The sequence below is a fragment of the Cyphomyrmex costatus genome, unplaced genomic scaffold (genome assembly GCF_001594065.2).
Source record: "Cyphomyrmex costatus isolate MS0001 unplaced genomic scaffold, Ccosl1.0 scaffold505, whole genome shotgun sequence".
NCBI classification, from domain to species: domain Eukaryota; kingdom Metazoa; phylum Arthropoda; class Insecta; order Hymenoptera; family Formicidae; genus Cyphomyrmex; species Cyphomyrmex costatus.
This window is the reverse complement of record NW_017279311.1, coordinates 49,304-65,940: the sequence shown is the minus strand read 5'-3', so window position 1 is coordinate 65,940 and position 16,637 is coordinate 49,304. Positions and strand designations below refer to the sequence as shown.

General features: G+C 36.2%; 1 protein-coding gene across 1 annotated transcript; it reads right to left on the bottom strand.

Moving 5' to 3' along the window:
• Window positions 1-380: 380 nt before the first annotated feature.
• On the bottom strand, window positions 381-7,233 carry LOC108778643 (glycosylated lysosomal membrane protein A). Its single transcript, XM_018545870.1, has 6 exons — window positions 7,094-7,233; window positions 4,351-4,608; window positions 2,250-2,453; window positions 1,419-1,649; window positions 1,034-1,326; window positions 381-909 (listed from the first exon to the last, which is right to left on the bottom strand). The coding sequence occupies exons 1-6, from the start codon at window positions 7,166-7,168 to the stop codon at window positions 738-740; spliced, it is 1,233 nt and encodes a 410-aa protein (XP_018401372.1). The 5' UTR covers window positions 7,169-7,233; the 3' UTR covers window positions 381-737.
• Window positions 7,234-16,637: the final 9,404 nt, after the last annotated feature.

Sequence of the window (16,637 nt, the reverse complement as noted above, 5' to 3'; positions counted from 1 at the left end):
TTCTCAATTTTGCAAATGAAATATACGCTTAAATATAAAGTATATTGACATATACTCGTATAAGAATAAGAGATTAATTGAAAATTGATGAATTAAAAGTTAAGATATGAGTTAAAATGCATATAGATATATTTTTATAGATATATTTTTATATATTTGCAAAAAATATAAAAATATGTGAATACACAGAAAGTACAAAGAGATGCATCATCATAGTATGTGTTTAATACTTTAATATTAAACATAAGGAACGAGTATCATAAAGAAAATTATTACAAAATGTAGTACTACTTATTGTAAGATATGTATATTTCGTAAATCTCGTGCATACAATCAGCGTTCAATTACAAATTATCTAAAAAATTTCAATCATTCGTTGCACAAATTAACATACTATTCTCTCATAGCATATTTAAATAAAAGTGATTGCTCTCCTATTCTCTTTTTTTTTTCAAGTGTCAACAAATAACATGTCCTCTTAAAATATTAAAACAGAGAACTAGAGGAGTATTCTAACGTTTCACTAAGCGCTGATACGTTATGAGAGAACGAATATCACTCACGCTTATCACACTGATATCAGATCCGAGCTACTAGTTTGTGTAAAAATATATATATATATGTGTTGTATAAATATAGGAATATCTCTTTGTGAAGAACAATAGGTTGTGTAGTAGCGATGTACCTAAACGTACACGCGACGTACGAATGAACCACATGGCACACGAACGGTGAGTTCATCGATTTAAATAAGCGTTGCCATGTCGTTTCGGCATTCTGCGAATGCAAAGATACAGGCCAGTGATGACCATAATGAGCAAAGGGAGGCCGAGGCCGATCGAGATAATCATAATGACTAGAGAAGAGAATCTCTCCTCGGGTGGTGTGCCGTATCCAATCATGAAAGTCCTGCAAAATTTTAAATGCAACATTTTATTAATTCACAAGAGAGAATTATATAACTCGTCATTAAATTTTTTTAATAAAATGCAAGACTTAATAATAGTCTTGTAAATAACACCCGACGACTCACCATGTCAAATAATTCGTCTTCTTGTAAAAACCATCTCCTCTTGAGCCCAAGGAAACCATTATCTTTTGTAATAAAAGATTGTCCGCACTTTCTCCATAATAACAGTAGAGCATCGAATTTTTAATGGCGCTCGTATGATTGAACACTTTTTTCGGTGGATACTGGACTGTCTCCGTGGAGCTGGTTACATCGCGCGACGCGTTAATGTACGACACCGGTCGCCATTGTAAATACGATCCAGCGTTCAGCGCGCGGTCCTGCTCTCTGTACGGTGGCGTTCTAACTTCAACAACCTGAAGAAAAGCACATTACAAGAAAGGTTAAGGCAATATTTTCAATCAAAACATTAAAAGGGATGAGATAACCAAGAATAATAGATTGTTACCTCGAATATACCCGGAGTATGCTCGTCGTCCAGACTCTTTTTCGGATCAACGAACATCGGTATCTCGGGATCGCCACCGCCGACCGCGAGCAATTCAATAGCAAATCTGCTACGGGAAAAAGTCTGGTTAGTCTGGATGTGATCGAGGATGATGTCCACTTGCGTAGAATTCTCCGTGTGTAACATATGCGGCACCATGTCTGAATGGTCAACAGTGCAGAATCCTCGGAGCTGACAAGCGAATGAAAGAGATTTTAGAGAAAGGTGTGCCACGTATCAAAGAAGATTAAAAAAGCCACATACATATATATGTGTATATATATACATATATACATATATGTATATATATATATATATATATATATAGGGTGTCCCAATTTTTGTAACACTCGTTACAGATTTCTCAGATCATTTCGAGATGAAAATCTCAATACCAAAATGTCGAAAGCAACGATAGTTTTTAAACGAGAAAGATTTAAAATTAAACTATCCAAAATTCGTACTCAGGTATGGCATATTGCACAATAGTGAAGGTGTTTAACAGAATAGAAGAGAATAGACTCGATGCTTGAAAACATCTGCACTATTGTGTCATGCTTGAGTGTACAAATTTTGGATATTTTAACTGACTAACTTCTCATTTGAAATCTACGTAGCCTGGATTTGTGGGTATTAGGATTTTCGTCTCGTTAATCTGCTATTAACTAAAATCTACACCCTGTATGTTCAAAGTGAAGTTGGTTCTCGCTTAACTGAGCCGTTGAAATTATTTTCACATGCGGTTCTACGTACTACCGATACTTTTGTCTTCAATGCTGCAAAATACTTTACCGAAAGCTTTATACTCCCGTATCTGCTGATATTCTTAGCTGTATCGTGATAAGAGTTACCCTCCATATCCAGGTAGACGAATTCGCTATTTTGCAATAGGGACACGAGCCGCCAGTTGAAATACTCGGGATGCAAAATGTTCGTATTAATTTCGTCGGCAGTGTCAATCAGTGCCGTGTCATTTACATCATTGAATTCGATAATCTGTAACATAAGATATTTATTCAACGTGCTATATATAAACGCTGTAGAATCATAACAGATGATGAAATTAGGTCACCGATAGTTTTCGTTGCGCGCTTAAATCTACATAAATACAGTAACAATTTCTCTCGTGATTATACATTATAGTACGCATTAAAATTGACCGAATTAAACCACAATCATGTCGATACTAACGTGTGCCCGAAACTCTTGTCAAATGCAGCCGATCGATACATAGCGCAGAAATCTGTTTGCTCACTGCTGTGAATAATTCCACAGCTTTGTACGCAATTATTTAATAATTCCGTTAACGTATAAAGGTGTACTGGGTACACTAACCGTCAATCGTCAGTTACACACTTTATAAAAGATTAATCTCACATTCAATATTGCAAACAATATTTATTGAACGAGAAACTAAATGTCCTGACGATGTAATATATGCTGTAAGTTATTAGAAATTTACATAAGATATTATATAAAATATTCATATCATTTTGCTGTTAAAATATGCTCGAGCATAGCGAAAAGTAACGAAGGCACGAATGTAATTTACATAAGAGAATACACTTGCATTTACGTACCACGTACGTAGATAAGAGTATATTCTCTTTTCAGGGAGAAGATACTCGGCTCGAAGAGAGGCTCTACGAAGTGGAGACATTGTGAAGTGCGAAGGTTTAATTAAGAAACCGCGGATGTTCTCTATAGTCGGCAAGGGAATGTGATGAGTAGATTTGTGTCACTCATTCGGATTTACGTCCGCATTTGATGGAAGTAAATTCGAGTTAAGTAATAAATCTCATAATCAGAGTAATGCTGTATTCTTATACGCGTGTACAGATAAAAAAAAATTCCTAAATCTAATACACATTTTTTTCTATAAGACTAACTAAATTTTTACAGTAAATAAATATTTGCTGTAAAGAATAAGTTCATTTAAATTAATGGTTTTATACATATATCAAACAAATATATTTAATAAATATTTTTTCAGTTAATACTATTCAAACATATATTTATTAAAATTTAGTAATTTTTTTTAATGTATACATATATATTTATGTTATTGCACTTTTACATTTTCGTTCAATTTTTGTTGAATTTTACAATTTTGCTGGAACAACTCGTACATGTGTCAGCAAAATTTTATTGGCACATTAAAACTGAGCGCTCGTTTCTGCATCCATTTTGCTACTCGCTTAATGATAAGCATCTTGGAAGAATTAGCAACGTAATTGGTAATTTCAAGATTATTTATTTCTATCAATGAATCAACTTTAATTTCACAGTTTAATTTGCTCTTTATCTGTTTCAATTTTTCGAACTAAAAGGAGATAAAAAAGTAACTTAAATCGAGACTATAGTTAATGTAAAGAGAATGATAAGTGAAATTCAACTGAAAACTGTTCAATACAAATAAGTATTAGAATTGTGTTTCAAGATCGATAAATAAATCGGCGTGCAGTTTGCTTGAACTGAAAATTGTAAAAATTATATAAAAATATTATTAAGCACGGACACCTGAATACGGCCTCCGCTTACTTCTATTAAAAATTGATCTATATTGATAGAAACATTTTCTCAATCTTTCTCATCCGTCTCTTAATACGTTCGACAATAATTCATCCTGTCAACGAAATGAGATAATTCGGTTCAATGAACTCACGATCAACTATATAGCCATTAAAAGAATTATCAAGAAACTACCTTGTTTATTTGATAATGAATAAATTATGCAATATTATCGATGCAATTGCTATAATCGTAATAAAAATTTAAGTTACGCACCAATATCCGCATTGGCTCTTTTTAAATTCAATTTCTCTTAATTTATCCATTTATCAGATATACTCTCAGAGTCCTATATATTTACACAACTTTTTAAATTCGTTACCTTGTTTATTATCACCCCGAAGGTATAGGAGGGTTTCTCCGAGAAGACGATCGAGTTCTCCTTCCTGGCGAGATAGTCCTTCCAGGTGATGTTGAGCCAGGCGGAGGACGGCGTGAGCGCCAGCAGCACAGATGGGGTGCCAAAGAAATCCCATAGATAATGCAAGGTGTCGTTTGGGCCATCGGCTCTCAAGTAGAGTGTCGTTACGTTTCGCTCGCGACACGGCTCACCGCAGTCCTGGTTCACCCACGATCGCAGCTAAGGCAGGATAAAGCGGGTGTTTTATGCAACGTTGCAGATTAAACGACGTCGTATTAACGGACGGATGGCCTAGATCAGTGACGGATTGTACGGTAGGCGGCCTTGCCGTTCCTAGCCGAGTCCCCCGTCGATTATTATCGCACGAAACGGCGTTGCACCGTTATGTTAATGCGTGGCATGCAGACGCGTATCTGCGAACCGTGAAGTGACGAAAGTTACGCGCGTTTCTCTCTTATTATTTTTTTTTTTTTCATTCTGAAAGGAGCTCGCGAAAGTATGTGCGATACTCGATTATTCTGTCACGATACTTTCTCCACGACTTCGTTCGAAGGAAAATCCGAAATTCTACCACAGAAAGAACACACGATTTGCTAAAATCATCTGAACACTTGGCTAGATATAGATTTGAAAATAATTTTATTGTGCTTTTAAAATAATTATCGACTCAAAGCGGAGTCGATAATTGTTGTATTTTACTTGTGCTTGAAACATTCAACCATTTTGAATAAAAAATGTTTTTACGCAAGTTAATTAGCGCTTGGATTATCTCGCTGATTCTTATTAGTCCTCGTTTTTATGGTTTAATTTTTTAAATAATTACGTTAAATGCTCAAATTGGTTGCTAGAGTGTCAAAGTTTTTTGTAGCATTATTATCGTTTGAACGTCGTACATAATTATTTTGACGATCCACAACTAAAATTACTTTTAGATTTAGTTAAATTTTTAGATACTTTAGCAAAACCGTTCTTTCTGTATATCACGTCAAAATTAATAATTATAAACGTATAAAAATATCACTTTTATACGTTTTAAGACAAATTATATTCCCAACACGTTGCATCAATAGAACGGAATAGATAAAATAAACACGCGATAGATTTCTTTGCTCCATTTTCAAACACATTATATCTAGGCTAGCCGGTATGGCTTTTACGCTTATTTACTAATTCACGCCTGGGATCGATAGACCAGTTTATTATAAATTTAAGACACTAGGCCTGTATGGAAAGTACAATCGTATCGAACGACTCCTCTGAATGCCTTAAAACATTAAAAGCAGTTTACGCCGCTACATCGTTATTTACAATTAATAAACTCGCTCCTTTTAACGTCACACGCACAATGATAAGATTATCGCGGGACAATCTTTTGATAAAAATTAAAATATAGAAAGATAAAAATAAAATAATTAAGAAAAACACACCGAGAAAAGAAGTGTTGATTTAACTAAATGAATTTAATTTATTTTTACTTCTGTGGATGAAGAGAATGTATAATTTAAATACTTACTCCAACGAAAGCAATAAAGATAAACTCAATTAATTCAGCCAAATAAACAATAAATTAATAATTAATAAGCAATTATTATAACCAAATGAACTATTTTTTCTCAATGCAAAAAGTATAAAGCGTTCCATTACTAATATAATTACATTTATTTACTTAAAATATGACACTTGTATCTTTTACGTTACAAAATATAATAGTTGTGTGTGATTATATTTTTTATTATATTAACCTGTCAAAGCTCGAAACTGAATTTATTGCGTCAAACCGTCGTGTTACTTACGCACGCCGAAATTTGAACCTTTAAGCTGAATGAAAAACGTGACGCTGATCCACGCCCGCGGCCGATTAATCATCCCGAAACGCTCGCGCGTTTATTTATTTGACGCGCCGATCGCGCGACTCACGATCGACCGTGCCCTTCGATCTCGAGAGCAATCTAGGTCGCGTCAGTGCACTTATCCGATCAGCCGTTAATACATATAAGTATGCAGTCAATTTATCAATAAATCCACCTGTTTGATGTGACAAAAGAAATACCGCGACGAGTCGAGATTTCGGAGCGCACTCGACAGTTTGGGCGGGAAGGCGACCCGGGGGAGGAGGGGGGACACGTGGACGCAAGTTGACGCAACACGCCCCCTAAACATCAGCGATCCTTTGTCTACGAGACAAAGTGCGGTTCTTTTTCAGAGAATACTCTGAACTGATATAAATACTGGCGAAATGACTCGGAATGAAGCAAATAAAGTTTGTTTCACCCCAACTTATCGTTATTACTTTGCACACCAGTGTACACACCAGTTCATAACTTCCCTCGCAAAAAGAAAAAGCAAGTCCTCCATGCTCGTTTTTATCAATGCAATTTAATTTTAATCGCGGTTCAATTAACGCTTTATTTTTTTACATCTCCTATATAAGAATTAGAAAAAGACCAAAATTAAGTCGAACCGAGATCGAAGTTTCCTCTGTGTGTTGGTATAGAAACGGATATTATTATGCTGTCCATAATAAACGTCAGACCGAAGGTTCAAAGTCAATGAATCACACGCGCGCGATTCGTCCGTTTCGACGAGGCGCGACGCTGTCTCGTGGGTGACACACGACGCGTTGTGTGCGTCGGATCGCGCGGCTAATCAATCCCTATAGCCTCCGGGCAAACGAATCCGGGAATCCGAAGCTGCTTGTACTCACTGTGCGTTGCGTGGAAAAAACGGAGTCGGCTAGTGCGGCGACCAGCAGCAGACAGAACGTCAAGGCGCTGGCCATGCCTGCCGTCGCATAAAATAACGACGATGTAGAAAACGCTCGCGACTCACGCCTGTCAATGCTGACGCCGTTCGCAAACTGACACCAACGCGATCGCGTGGGAACACGCGGCTTCACTTCATGAGAAGCAAGTGGGAAGCCAGCGCCGTCGTGGTTGCGATGCGAACACGGTGTAAGAATCAGCTGGCGACGATCTAACGCGAACGGTAAATTGGGTAACTCGACCGATACATCGACTCGATATAGAAAATCCAGGATCGAGTTAGTGCCGTATATTTCAAGAGATTGTATATGTTTATAATTATAAAGTTAGCGCGACATTTTATTAGTATAAAAAAAATAATTACTGTTCCAATAGCTCTTTTTATAGATCTACAGTTCTATATTACATAAAAATAAAAAAGTTTTTTTTTTTTAATTTTAATTTGATTTAATTGATTTTGCAACAATAAAACGGCTATAAACTTGCCTATTTATACAAAAAAAATATATATATATACATACATATATATATATATATAATATAAAAATATATTGATTGATTATACGTAGTTTGAAAATAATACTAACAAGGAACATTACCCAAGTGTGACACGCCGATTTGGCTGCAAGTTGGCACATTTTTAGAACTCGGAAAAATAATCGATACGTATTTTTTTTTATCGGCAAAGAAGAAGGTTTAAGGGTTGAAATTACCCCCTGTATTGCTCAAAAACCCCTAAAATGCATAATAATATGCGCGCACATATTAAGTAAAACTAATTTCCATAAAACTTGGTATCTTGGGGTTTTTTGGGTCGCCGATTTCAAATCTGAGGTCATATTTACAAAATTCAAAATGGCGGATCCACTGGAATGGATTCCGATCAGAATTGTTCAATTATTAACATAAGTACGCTTGAGATCGAACACCGATGTCTCACGACTTTCACGTGCGAACGATAAACACATCATGCTAACCTATGCTAACCTTGCATAAGTTGCATTAAATATACGAGTCAACGTACCCCATCTCTACATACGTTTGATTTTTAATGGTTTTATTACAACAAATTACTATCATCACTGAAAATAGCATGCGTATACTAACAAAAACTTTTCTTTTAACTGATAATACACGTCACTTAGATTTATTTTCTCAAGCTGAGAAGTATTAATACGAAATATTGAAAAGCTCGAAAATCTACTTCATGCCCCTTATGAATTACATTTTTCTCTTTTTTTATTACAATACTTGTTTGATTTAAATAAAACTTAAGGATAAGTACCTATGTTATAAATGACATATTTTGCAGTAACTTTTCCATTGTTTCTTTTACCGCAAGTACATAAACTGAACGTATTGCCAACTTACCTCTTATGCCAACGAGACCCGGTCTCCCCTACTCTTCTTCATACCCATGTACGTCTTGCCAGTGAGAACATAAACCTATGAGTATTCCAGTAGCTCTGTCAGAAGATAAGTTTAAGCTTTCTATGTAAAATTCTGTTCAACAAATTAAACACTTCGCCACTTTGAATTCATCGTCAATTATGAACTTCTCTAGTATCCGCTGTACAATACCTGATTTTGCATACACAAAAAAAATGATTATAGACCGAATGGTGTCTACATTGTGTCATGGTTTATGACAGGCAACAGAAAATAATGATTATTTCGAAATGTCAATTGACATTCATTACATGTTGCATGTAGATGTGTATTATAGTAAGAAATTGTATATTTTTTCATTAGGTATACACGATCTAGATGATTAGTTAGTTCGTCCTTACCATGTTTCTTGTATAAATGATGTATCATTTCATTACAATCTTTCTCGATTAAAAAATTTCCAGAAGAATATTCTTTGCAGTAAATACATTGTATAAATTTACAAGTGTCGTCTGGTTCACCAATTTCTGTGACATTCTTTTGTACAAAATCGCAGTGTCTCCGAGCTATAATGCCGGTATAATGCCATCTTCTATCACGAATTGCTTAGAACTGACTGTCTGTTTCTTGGAGAAACATTCTTTGCGTTTCAAAATTTGTCATAGAAAGTCAAAGAGAGTACACGATTCCCCTTGATAAAGAATGTAAATATTGATGCATTTTTGGCACGGTGCGTTCTAACTGATAGAGCTCAAACATCTCTATACTCTTTGTGTCATCTATTTAATAAAATTCCATACTTTTAAAGTACACATAATACATAAAATAAAAGACTCATTACCGTACACATATATACAACTCTTAGTCAGAAGTAACTTGGATTGAATTAATAACGAACAGATATTCATACGACGATTTCAAAGTCAGTTTGATGTTAATTCGACGTTTAATTGGTGGTCATTATTTTTCATATAGGATACATATACATATAGTAAAGACTAATAAATACATAAATCAAATTAAACAGAAAATGCCAATGAGAGCCAGCCACTATGTTGTACATGTGTGAAAAATTATTTATTTATTAAATGATTAAAGTGTTAACGTTTCAATCATATTACGGTTGATTCAATCATATTACGATTAATTCAATCGTTTATGATTGATACGTTAGTCTGCTGGTTATATCTGTATATAGATAGATACCATCATAAAGTCAAAAGCCCTTCATTTTCGAAAAAACGAGACGGACATTTCTCCCGCCGCTCCTCTGGTCGACAATAATGACGTTTCTTTAAAAAATGACGAATTTCAGAGAGAATTAAAGTTTGCATTACAATATCTCCACTCGTAGGACACGAAGAAACAAATCAGGAGCACTTTTATTATACTATCCGAGCAGTCGCTATCGATTGAGTGTATACAGAACTTAATCAGTTGAGCCGTTATCGAGATCCGATCGTCTCAGTCTGCTCGCTGTTTCGCGTAAAGTACCCACGACAGTGTCGCTGCGCTTGGAAACACTACCGTATCTCCAGATAAGCGACACGTATAGGAAAATATTAATACCAGTTAAAAATTCGACTGGGGCAACGTATCTAATAAAAAAAATGACATATCTTCTTTTAATATTCTTCTCTTGATACAAAATATTAAAAATGATAAAATTATAAAATTGCATATTGAAGCAATGTTTAATTGCATAAATGGTTTTCTTCATGTTTAATGTCACAAACTGATTTTCTTTAAGGAAAAAATTACTTTATATTATGTACATAATTATGAACGTATTTATAGGCAGTAAAAGGAAGTGAGTTTCAAGAAATTAGGAGAATTAAAAAAATTTTTTTTAATAAGAGGAATGAACTTATGATTTTTAATATTACGAAATCTTATAATTCACAAATTATTTCGAAAATAATTATCTATATAAATAAAAGAAATGTTGAAAGATAGAATAATAATTTTTTTCTGGATAAAGAATAAATTTATTAAGTTTGATATAATAGTACGACATATATATGACCTTGAATTTACATGTTAATTATTCTAAATTATAAATATATTATAATTAAAAACATATATTTACAGATAAAAGAAATATCGACAGATAAAAAATGTTAGCATAATAATTTCTTTCTTTTTAACTACAGAATAAATGTATTCTTTTTCTCTCACGCACAAATACACATCCACACGCAAGTTTAACATCAAAAGAATTCAATTTCTTTAAAATATGAACACATAATTAGAAAAAAAATATAATCATAAAGAAGTCATGTTGAATATTAAAACGCCAGTTTAGTATAATAATTTTTTTTCTCGAAATAAAAAGTAGATTTATGAAGTTAGGCATTATGAAACCAAGAACTCTCTCAGGCTCGACTTGCGTGAAATTTAAACAATGTATTCAAGTATATTATCCCGACTTTATTACATCAATTTATATAATAGATATTACACATTTATATATCATTTCTTTCGTTTCCCGTAAAATGATATAGTCAATCGTTACCAAATTCTACTTTTTACATCTGTATATCGATGCATTATTCCTGTCAACCAGCATCTTCGTCGCCAGATATCCTCATCTTACCCGTCTCTCGACGAGCGAGTACGCGACATCGAAAAACTCACCGCGTACTCAAGGATCGTACTCACCCAAGGATCAAAGCCACTTAGCGATTACTTACCTACGTCCTCCTCTCGCGCGTGCAATATCGACATGACGCTCTTGGGAGAATTTTTAACGTTGGTGCGCATTGTAAATATGTAATATGAGTCGCCTTTCGCGCCGAGAGAAGGAAACTCGTACCCCATTGGCCGTCGAATTCCGCCAACGGTGGTGGAGTTACCAAGCCTCGGCACATTATCCCGCATAGTCTCATATACAATCCTGCTTTATGTACGTATACAAAGTGCCTTCGTCGACGCAGGCCTTGAGACGCGTATTAAAATTCATTGTACCCGTGAAAAAAATTCTCATATCGCCGCCGTGGTACAATCCGACGTTACGCCTCTTGCCGGGATCGGAAGCCGCTCTCGTCGCGAAGACTCTTTGTGTCAAAAGATCGCAGATGTTACAAAGTCCGCGAAATCCTTGACAAATTTTCACGGCGATTTTACGGATAGCACATTGATTATTAATCGACAAACGATTGCAATTATTCTAACAATTCCATCTATGCAAATGCTGCTCCACTTAAAATCATAAATGTTGTGCTATGATGAAAAAATTACGGATATCACATTGATTATTAATCGACAAACGATTGCAATTATTCTAACAATTCCACCTATGCAAATGCTGCTCCACTTAAAATCATAAATGTTGTGTAAAAAAATTACAATTCCGTCGAGACATGATTAGAACTATATAGAGAACTAATTTCGCAGATATTATTTCCTAGCAGCGCAACGCGACGCGTGTGGAGGAAGCTCTCGTAAAAAATATCTCGAGCGAGATAATAAAGATCGCATCCAGAAAACTTCCTTAGAATTAATAACATGAAGAGAAAGGCTGGCGTCTCCGCGCGATAGCGACCATAGTACTTGTATTCTGTAATTCTTATGCTCGTTTCTACTAATGTATGTAGATTAACTTTAATCTCGTTTAATTTACTCTTTATTCTCTTTTCTAATTTTTAGAATTAGAAAAAAAAAGTAAATTTAGAAGAGAGTTAATATAGACTGATAGAACACGGCTGTGAAAATTAAAATAAAAAGATCTATTTTCTGTAGCACTTTTACATAGAACTTACGTACACTTTTGGAACTTACGTAAAGTGAAATAGATTGTATGTTTGATATTTGGCGAAAGCAAGAAAGAAAGTGCAGTCTTTAGTGCAGGAATAAAAAATAGATCTCTAATTTATGTTGGTGGAACCAGGCAGTTGCTGTTATATCATTGCGCAGAGTTTTTATTATAATAATACCGACACTGTGCTGTTAAGAATTAGAGAATGTAAACACAGTACTTCGATTATGTAATTCTTAATGACAGTGTGTCGGTCTCGTTATATTGTCGTTGTATGTACAATGTACATTGTACATGAACTATATGTATACGATAAAAAAATCTACGTAATGACAATGTAACAACAACAACAAATGCCACTAAAAGTTAAAACCTGATGCACAATTGAAAAGCACAGGCAACAGAAAAACAGAGAGTAATAGATTTCAACCTACTCTCTTAATTCTTTGGAGTGGAATCTCTCATTCTAAAAGTTTTAGAGAATATCAGAAATTATGTATACACCAAAGTACACGGTTTCTGATTTGAAATCTGTTATTCTCTGTTCCTGTGCTTTTTAATTGTGCATTATATATTTTACAGAATGCAGACCCAATGCCTGTATTCTGTAACGCTTAACGACAGTGTCGGCATCGTTGCATTTTGTCGCTGCGTATGTATTATACATGGTATCTCTCTAAAACTTTTAGAATGAATTGTCACTCTGGATGAGTGAATAAAATCCCTCACTCTTAAAAATTGAGCCACTCTTTTCCACCTCTCTTCAGAGTCGGATTCTATTCCAAAGAGTAAACGAATCCGCACCACAGCAATATAACGATAACGAATTGTTGTTAAAAATTACAAAATACAGGCACAGGTCGAACAAACACAAATGAAACGTAAATCGTCTCGCACGTCGGTAAACCGACCCTACTGTCGGCACGACGCACGCCGACGGGACGATAGGATTTGCGAGGACTGGACGCCGATCGGTTCCACTTGGGACACCGGGTACAGGCGGGGAAAGAGAACGTGCAAAAAGAACGTTAAGCGCGCAGACTGCGACCTTGACCGAAGCGGTGTCCGCGCGCGAGGCAAGGCGAGACGCGGCGAGACGCGGCGAGACGAGACGAGGCGAACGTATGTATGTGCGGCCGTCTAGTGCGCCGAGGGGTTCCATTCCCTTGGCCGGTCTCGAGCCGATTTCCTTTTCGATACGGACGACTTTTTCGAGAGCTCCTTACCGCGGAGCTGACGAACGCCGGGGAACGGAGGGTATATGATTTTTCTCGCAAAACGAACACCGACGGAGACGCGAGGATTTCAATTTAATTGTCTTCTTATAGCCGGTTCCGCATCAATGTAGATTAATCTCGGTTTAACTTACTTTTTAAACAAAAGTATCTCTTAAGACCGTAAAATGTAAATACACGACTACTGAGACATGGAAGCCTTGAATAAACGAGCTCTATATGGTTCTTTAGTGCTTAAATAGAATTCGATGTGAATTGAAATGCGTATCGAATTCTGCAAATTGTGAAACGCAATTGTAATTTAAAGCAATTCAATAATATTGATGTTAACAGGCATCAATAAGCATTTTTGAAAAACCTGCAGTAAATTATTTCATTACGAAAAATATTATCTAACTTCCTTTTTAACTGTTTCCATATTTTATCTTTTTTTTTTTTATCTCTCTAAGGAAGAGAAAGGAAGTAAAAAGTAAATGATAAACTAAGATTAAAATTAATCGACATTGATATAAATGAAAAAAATTAGAGAAAAAAAAATGAAGAAATAAGACCTGAACCGAGATTAAAGTTAATCTTTTTTGCATTGGTGGAAAGAAGCTTTATTCGCGTAAAAAGGAGGCGCAAATCGAATTTATGTAGAGAAAGAGGGATTTCTTTATGCCTTTAAGAAAACAGTGAAATATTATTGGCGCATCGAGAATGAACATGCATGTGTTGCTGTGCATGCACTTGGCAACGGCGTGCACTTCGGCAAGTTGAGGAAACGCCGTGGGAGAAATTCTAGACGCGTTTGCGCACGCACGTTCCGCACGAGCGTTGCGCACGGAGCGCGGACGTTGGGTTCGGTAGAGTTTAATTACGGGAAGTAATTATATCGGGAGGAAAGATGTAATTAATCGAATTGGTAGAGACAACGGAGTCTCTCGCGCGTGGCTAGCACGGCGATGTATATGTAACGAGAAAGGGAAAATGAGTTACGCGCCACTTGATGGGACGATGGGAGTCCAGTTACGAAATTTCGAATTCGAATCGACTAATTCTTACGGAAAATTAAAATACCGACTAATTTAATACTAAAAGACAATAATTAATTAATCTAAATATTACGAGTACTATTAATCAGTAGGGGGGGAAGGGTACTTTTAATACTCCAAATAAGTAATTAATCCCCTACACAGCAGCTTACATTGCTACAATTATTTTGCATTGTTACTACAATATTGCTGAAATAATCTGTGCTTTGAGAAAATTATTATTTCATTTAGATGGCACAGAAACTTGCAGCAACGTTGCTGCAACGTTTGCAATATTACTGTGATATTACTAGAACACCGCAATGTCGCTGGAACAATCTGTGCTGTACGAAGAGTAATAAATTGGCCAATGTTAAATTTTTAAAAGGGGAATTTACCACTTATAATTATAACGAGTCGTGCCAAGGGAGGTTCCGGTCCGCCGTGTCGCTAGGGCTAATGCGACTCCGCAGAGTCGAGACCGCGCGAGGATCCGCGCGATCCGTCTCCCGGCGAGAAGAGCCACAATAGCGAGAATACTCAAGGTCAAGATCAGTCTGGGCACTCCCCTTCGCGTCTATCGAGAGAGTCGCTCGACGGCCGCCTCCTTCGCCCGGATGAAGTCCGAGTCCGATTTTTCCGAGATCGACTTCGCGAAGGCGAAGCGAGACGAGGCGAGGCGAAGCGAAGTAAAAGCCGCGCGCGGCTCTCGGACGCGCGCTCCTCGGCGACTTCGTGATACGGCGCTGAAGGTCGTCGCAGGAAGTCGAGACCCGCGGGAGAATAGAACCGTCTCGCATGTACCGGGTGGCGCGAATGGAAACAGGTTTCGCCGCTCTCACCTGCGCTCCCTATACGACCGTCGGCTTGACTCGCGTTCGCGCAACAAAGATTTCTCGACAGATATTACCGAATGGACATCCCTTCGGTCTACCCTCCGAGTGTGCGAGTTAAGTCAGGTGTCCGTTAAGACGACAGGAAACGCCATAAAAAAATGAATTAGTACGACTTTTACGTATTTCTGTACAAAAGTTCTTATTAACGGGTAACTTAATCTTCTCACAAATTCCTTTGTCGTCAGAATTCGACGTGTTAATTGCTATCGGAAATTATATATAAGTTGACCAACATTTAAAATTATTCCCACCAATGCAGATTAACTTTAACCTCGGTACTCTTTTTATTTTTATAATTGTTAAAAAAAAAGTAATTAAAAAGTAAGTTGAACCGAAATTAAAATTAATCTACATTAGTAGAAATCGGCTCGTCTAGACACAGTATCGTATTTTTGTCCTTCATTTTCAGCGAATCGTTTTACACACATATATATATATATATATATATATATATATATATAAGTTTTCGCGGCGTCAAAGTCAAAATCGGTAGATAATTATTAATCTAATGTATTATACTATATATTTCGAGATTATATAAAATATCAGAAACACATGAAAAGATAAATGACTTAAAAACGTGCAAAACAAGAATAGTCTTATTTACAGTCTGTTCTAAAATTTGAAGTATCAGAAATACGGAAAGAGAAGTGGCATTAAAAAATTACAGGAGAGAAGAATATTCTTTTTATAGTCTTTCCTAAAATTCCCAATCACATTTTCACGATTATAAAGAGTAAAGTCAATTCGTGTGACTCGATACTTCGCATTAAACCCGACATTCCTCGTATACAACTTCTCCTCAAATCACGTTTGAAATCTGAACTAGCTTTACCGAGAAAGAACAAGAGAAGCCGACTCTTATTCACCTCGCATATTTAACGTATATGCTTATCCTGTCTTGTCAAAGTTTATACCTTACAGCTGCGAACAGCGGCTACTATAAAGTCTCGTTTCGCTGTTGGCGACGGGAAGGAGAACACTTGGTCTTGTACTGCTCTGACATAGGACGATACTCGTCGCCCTTGCACCTAAGGGCATTACTACGAAAGGCGATACTGATAGATCACTCGACATCGGCTGCGTTCAGCGGAGCAAAGCAATTTTACAACTGCCGTAAAATTCTTCAATATGATTTGTCTTGTCCTTAGTTCGCTCACTAGATCTAAACGCATGAACCAATCATATTAAAGAAT

Coding starts and splice junctions, on each gene's coding strand:
- LOC108778643 (XM_018545870.1), bottom strand. CDS start 7,168: ATGGCCAGCGCCTTGACGTTCTGTCTGCTGCTGGTCGCCGCACTAGCC. Junction 2,454..4,350: donor TCGGGGTGATAATAAACAAG/GTAACGAATTTA, acceptor CTTATGTTACAG/ATTATCGAATTCAATGATGT. Junction 1,327..1,418: donor ATACTCCGGGTATATTCGAG/GTAACAATCTAT, acceptor GCTTTTCTTCAG/GTTGTTGAAGTTAGAACGCC.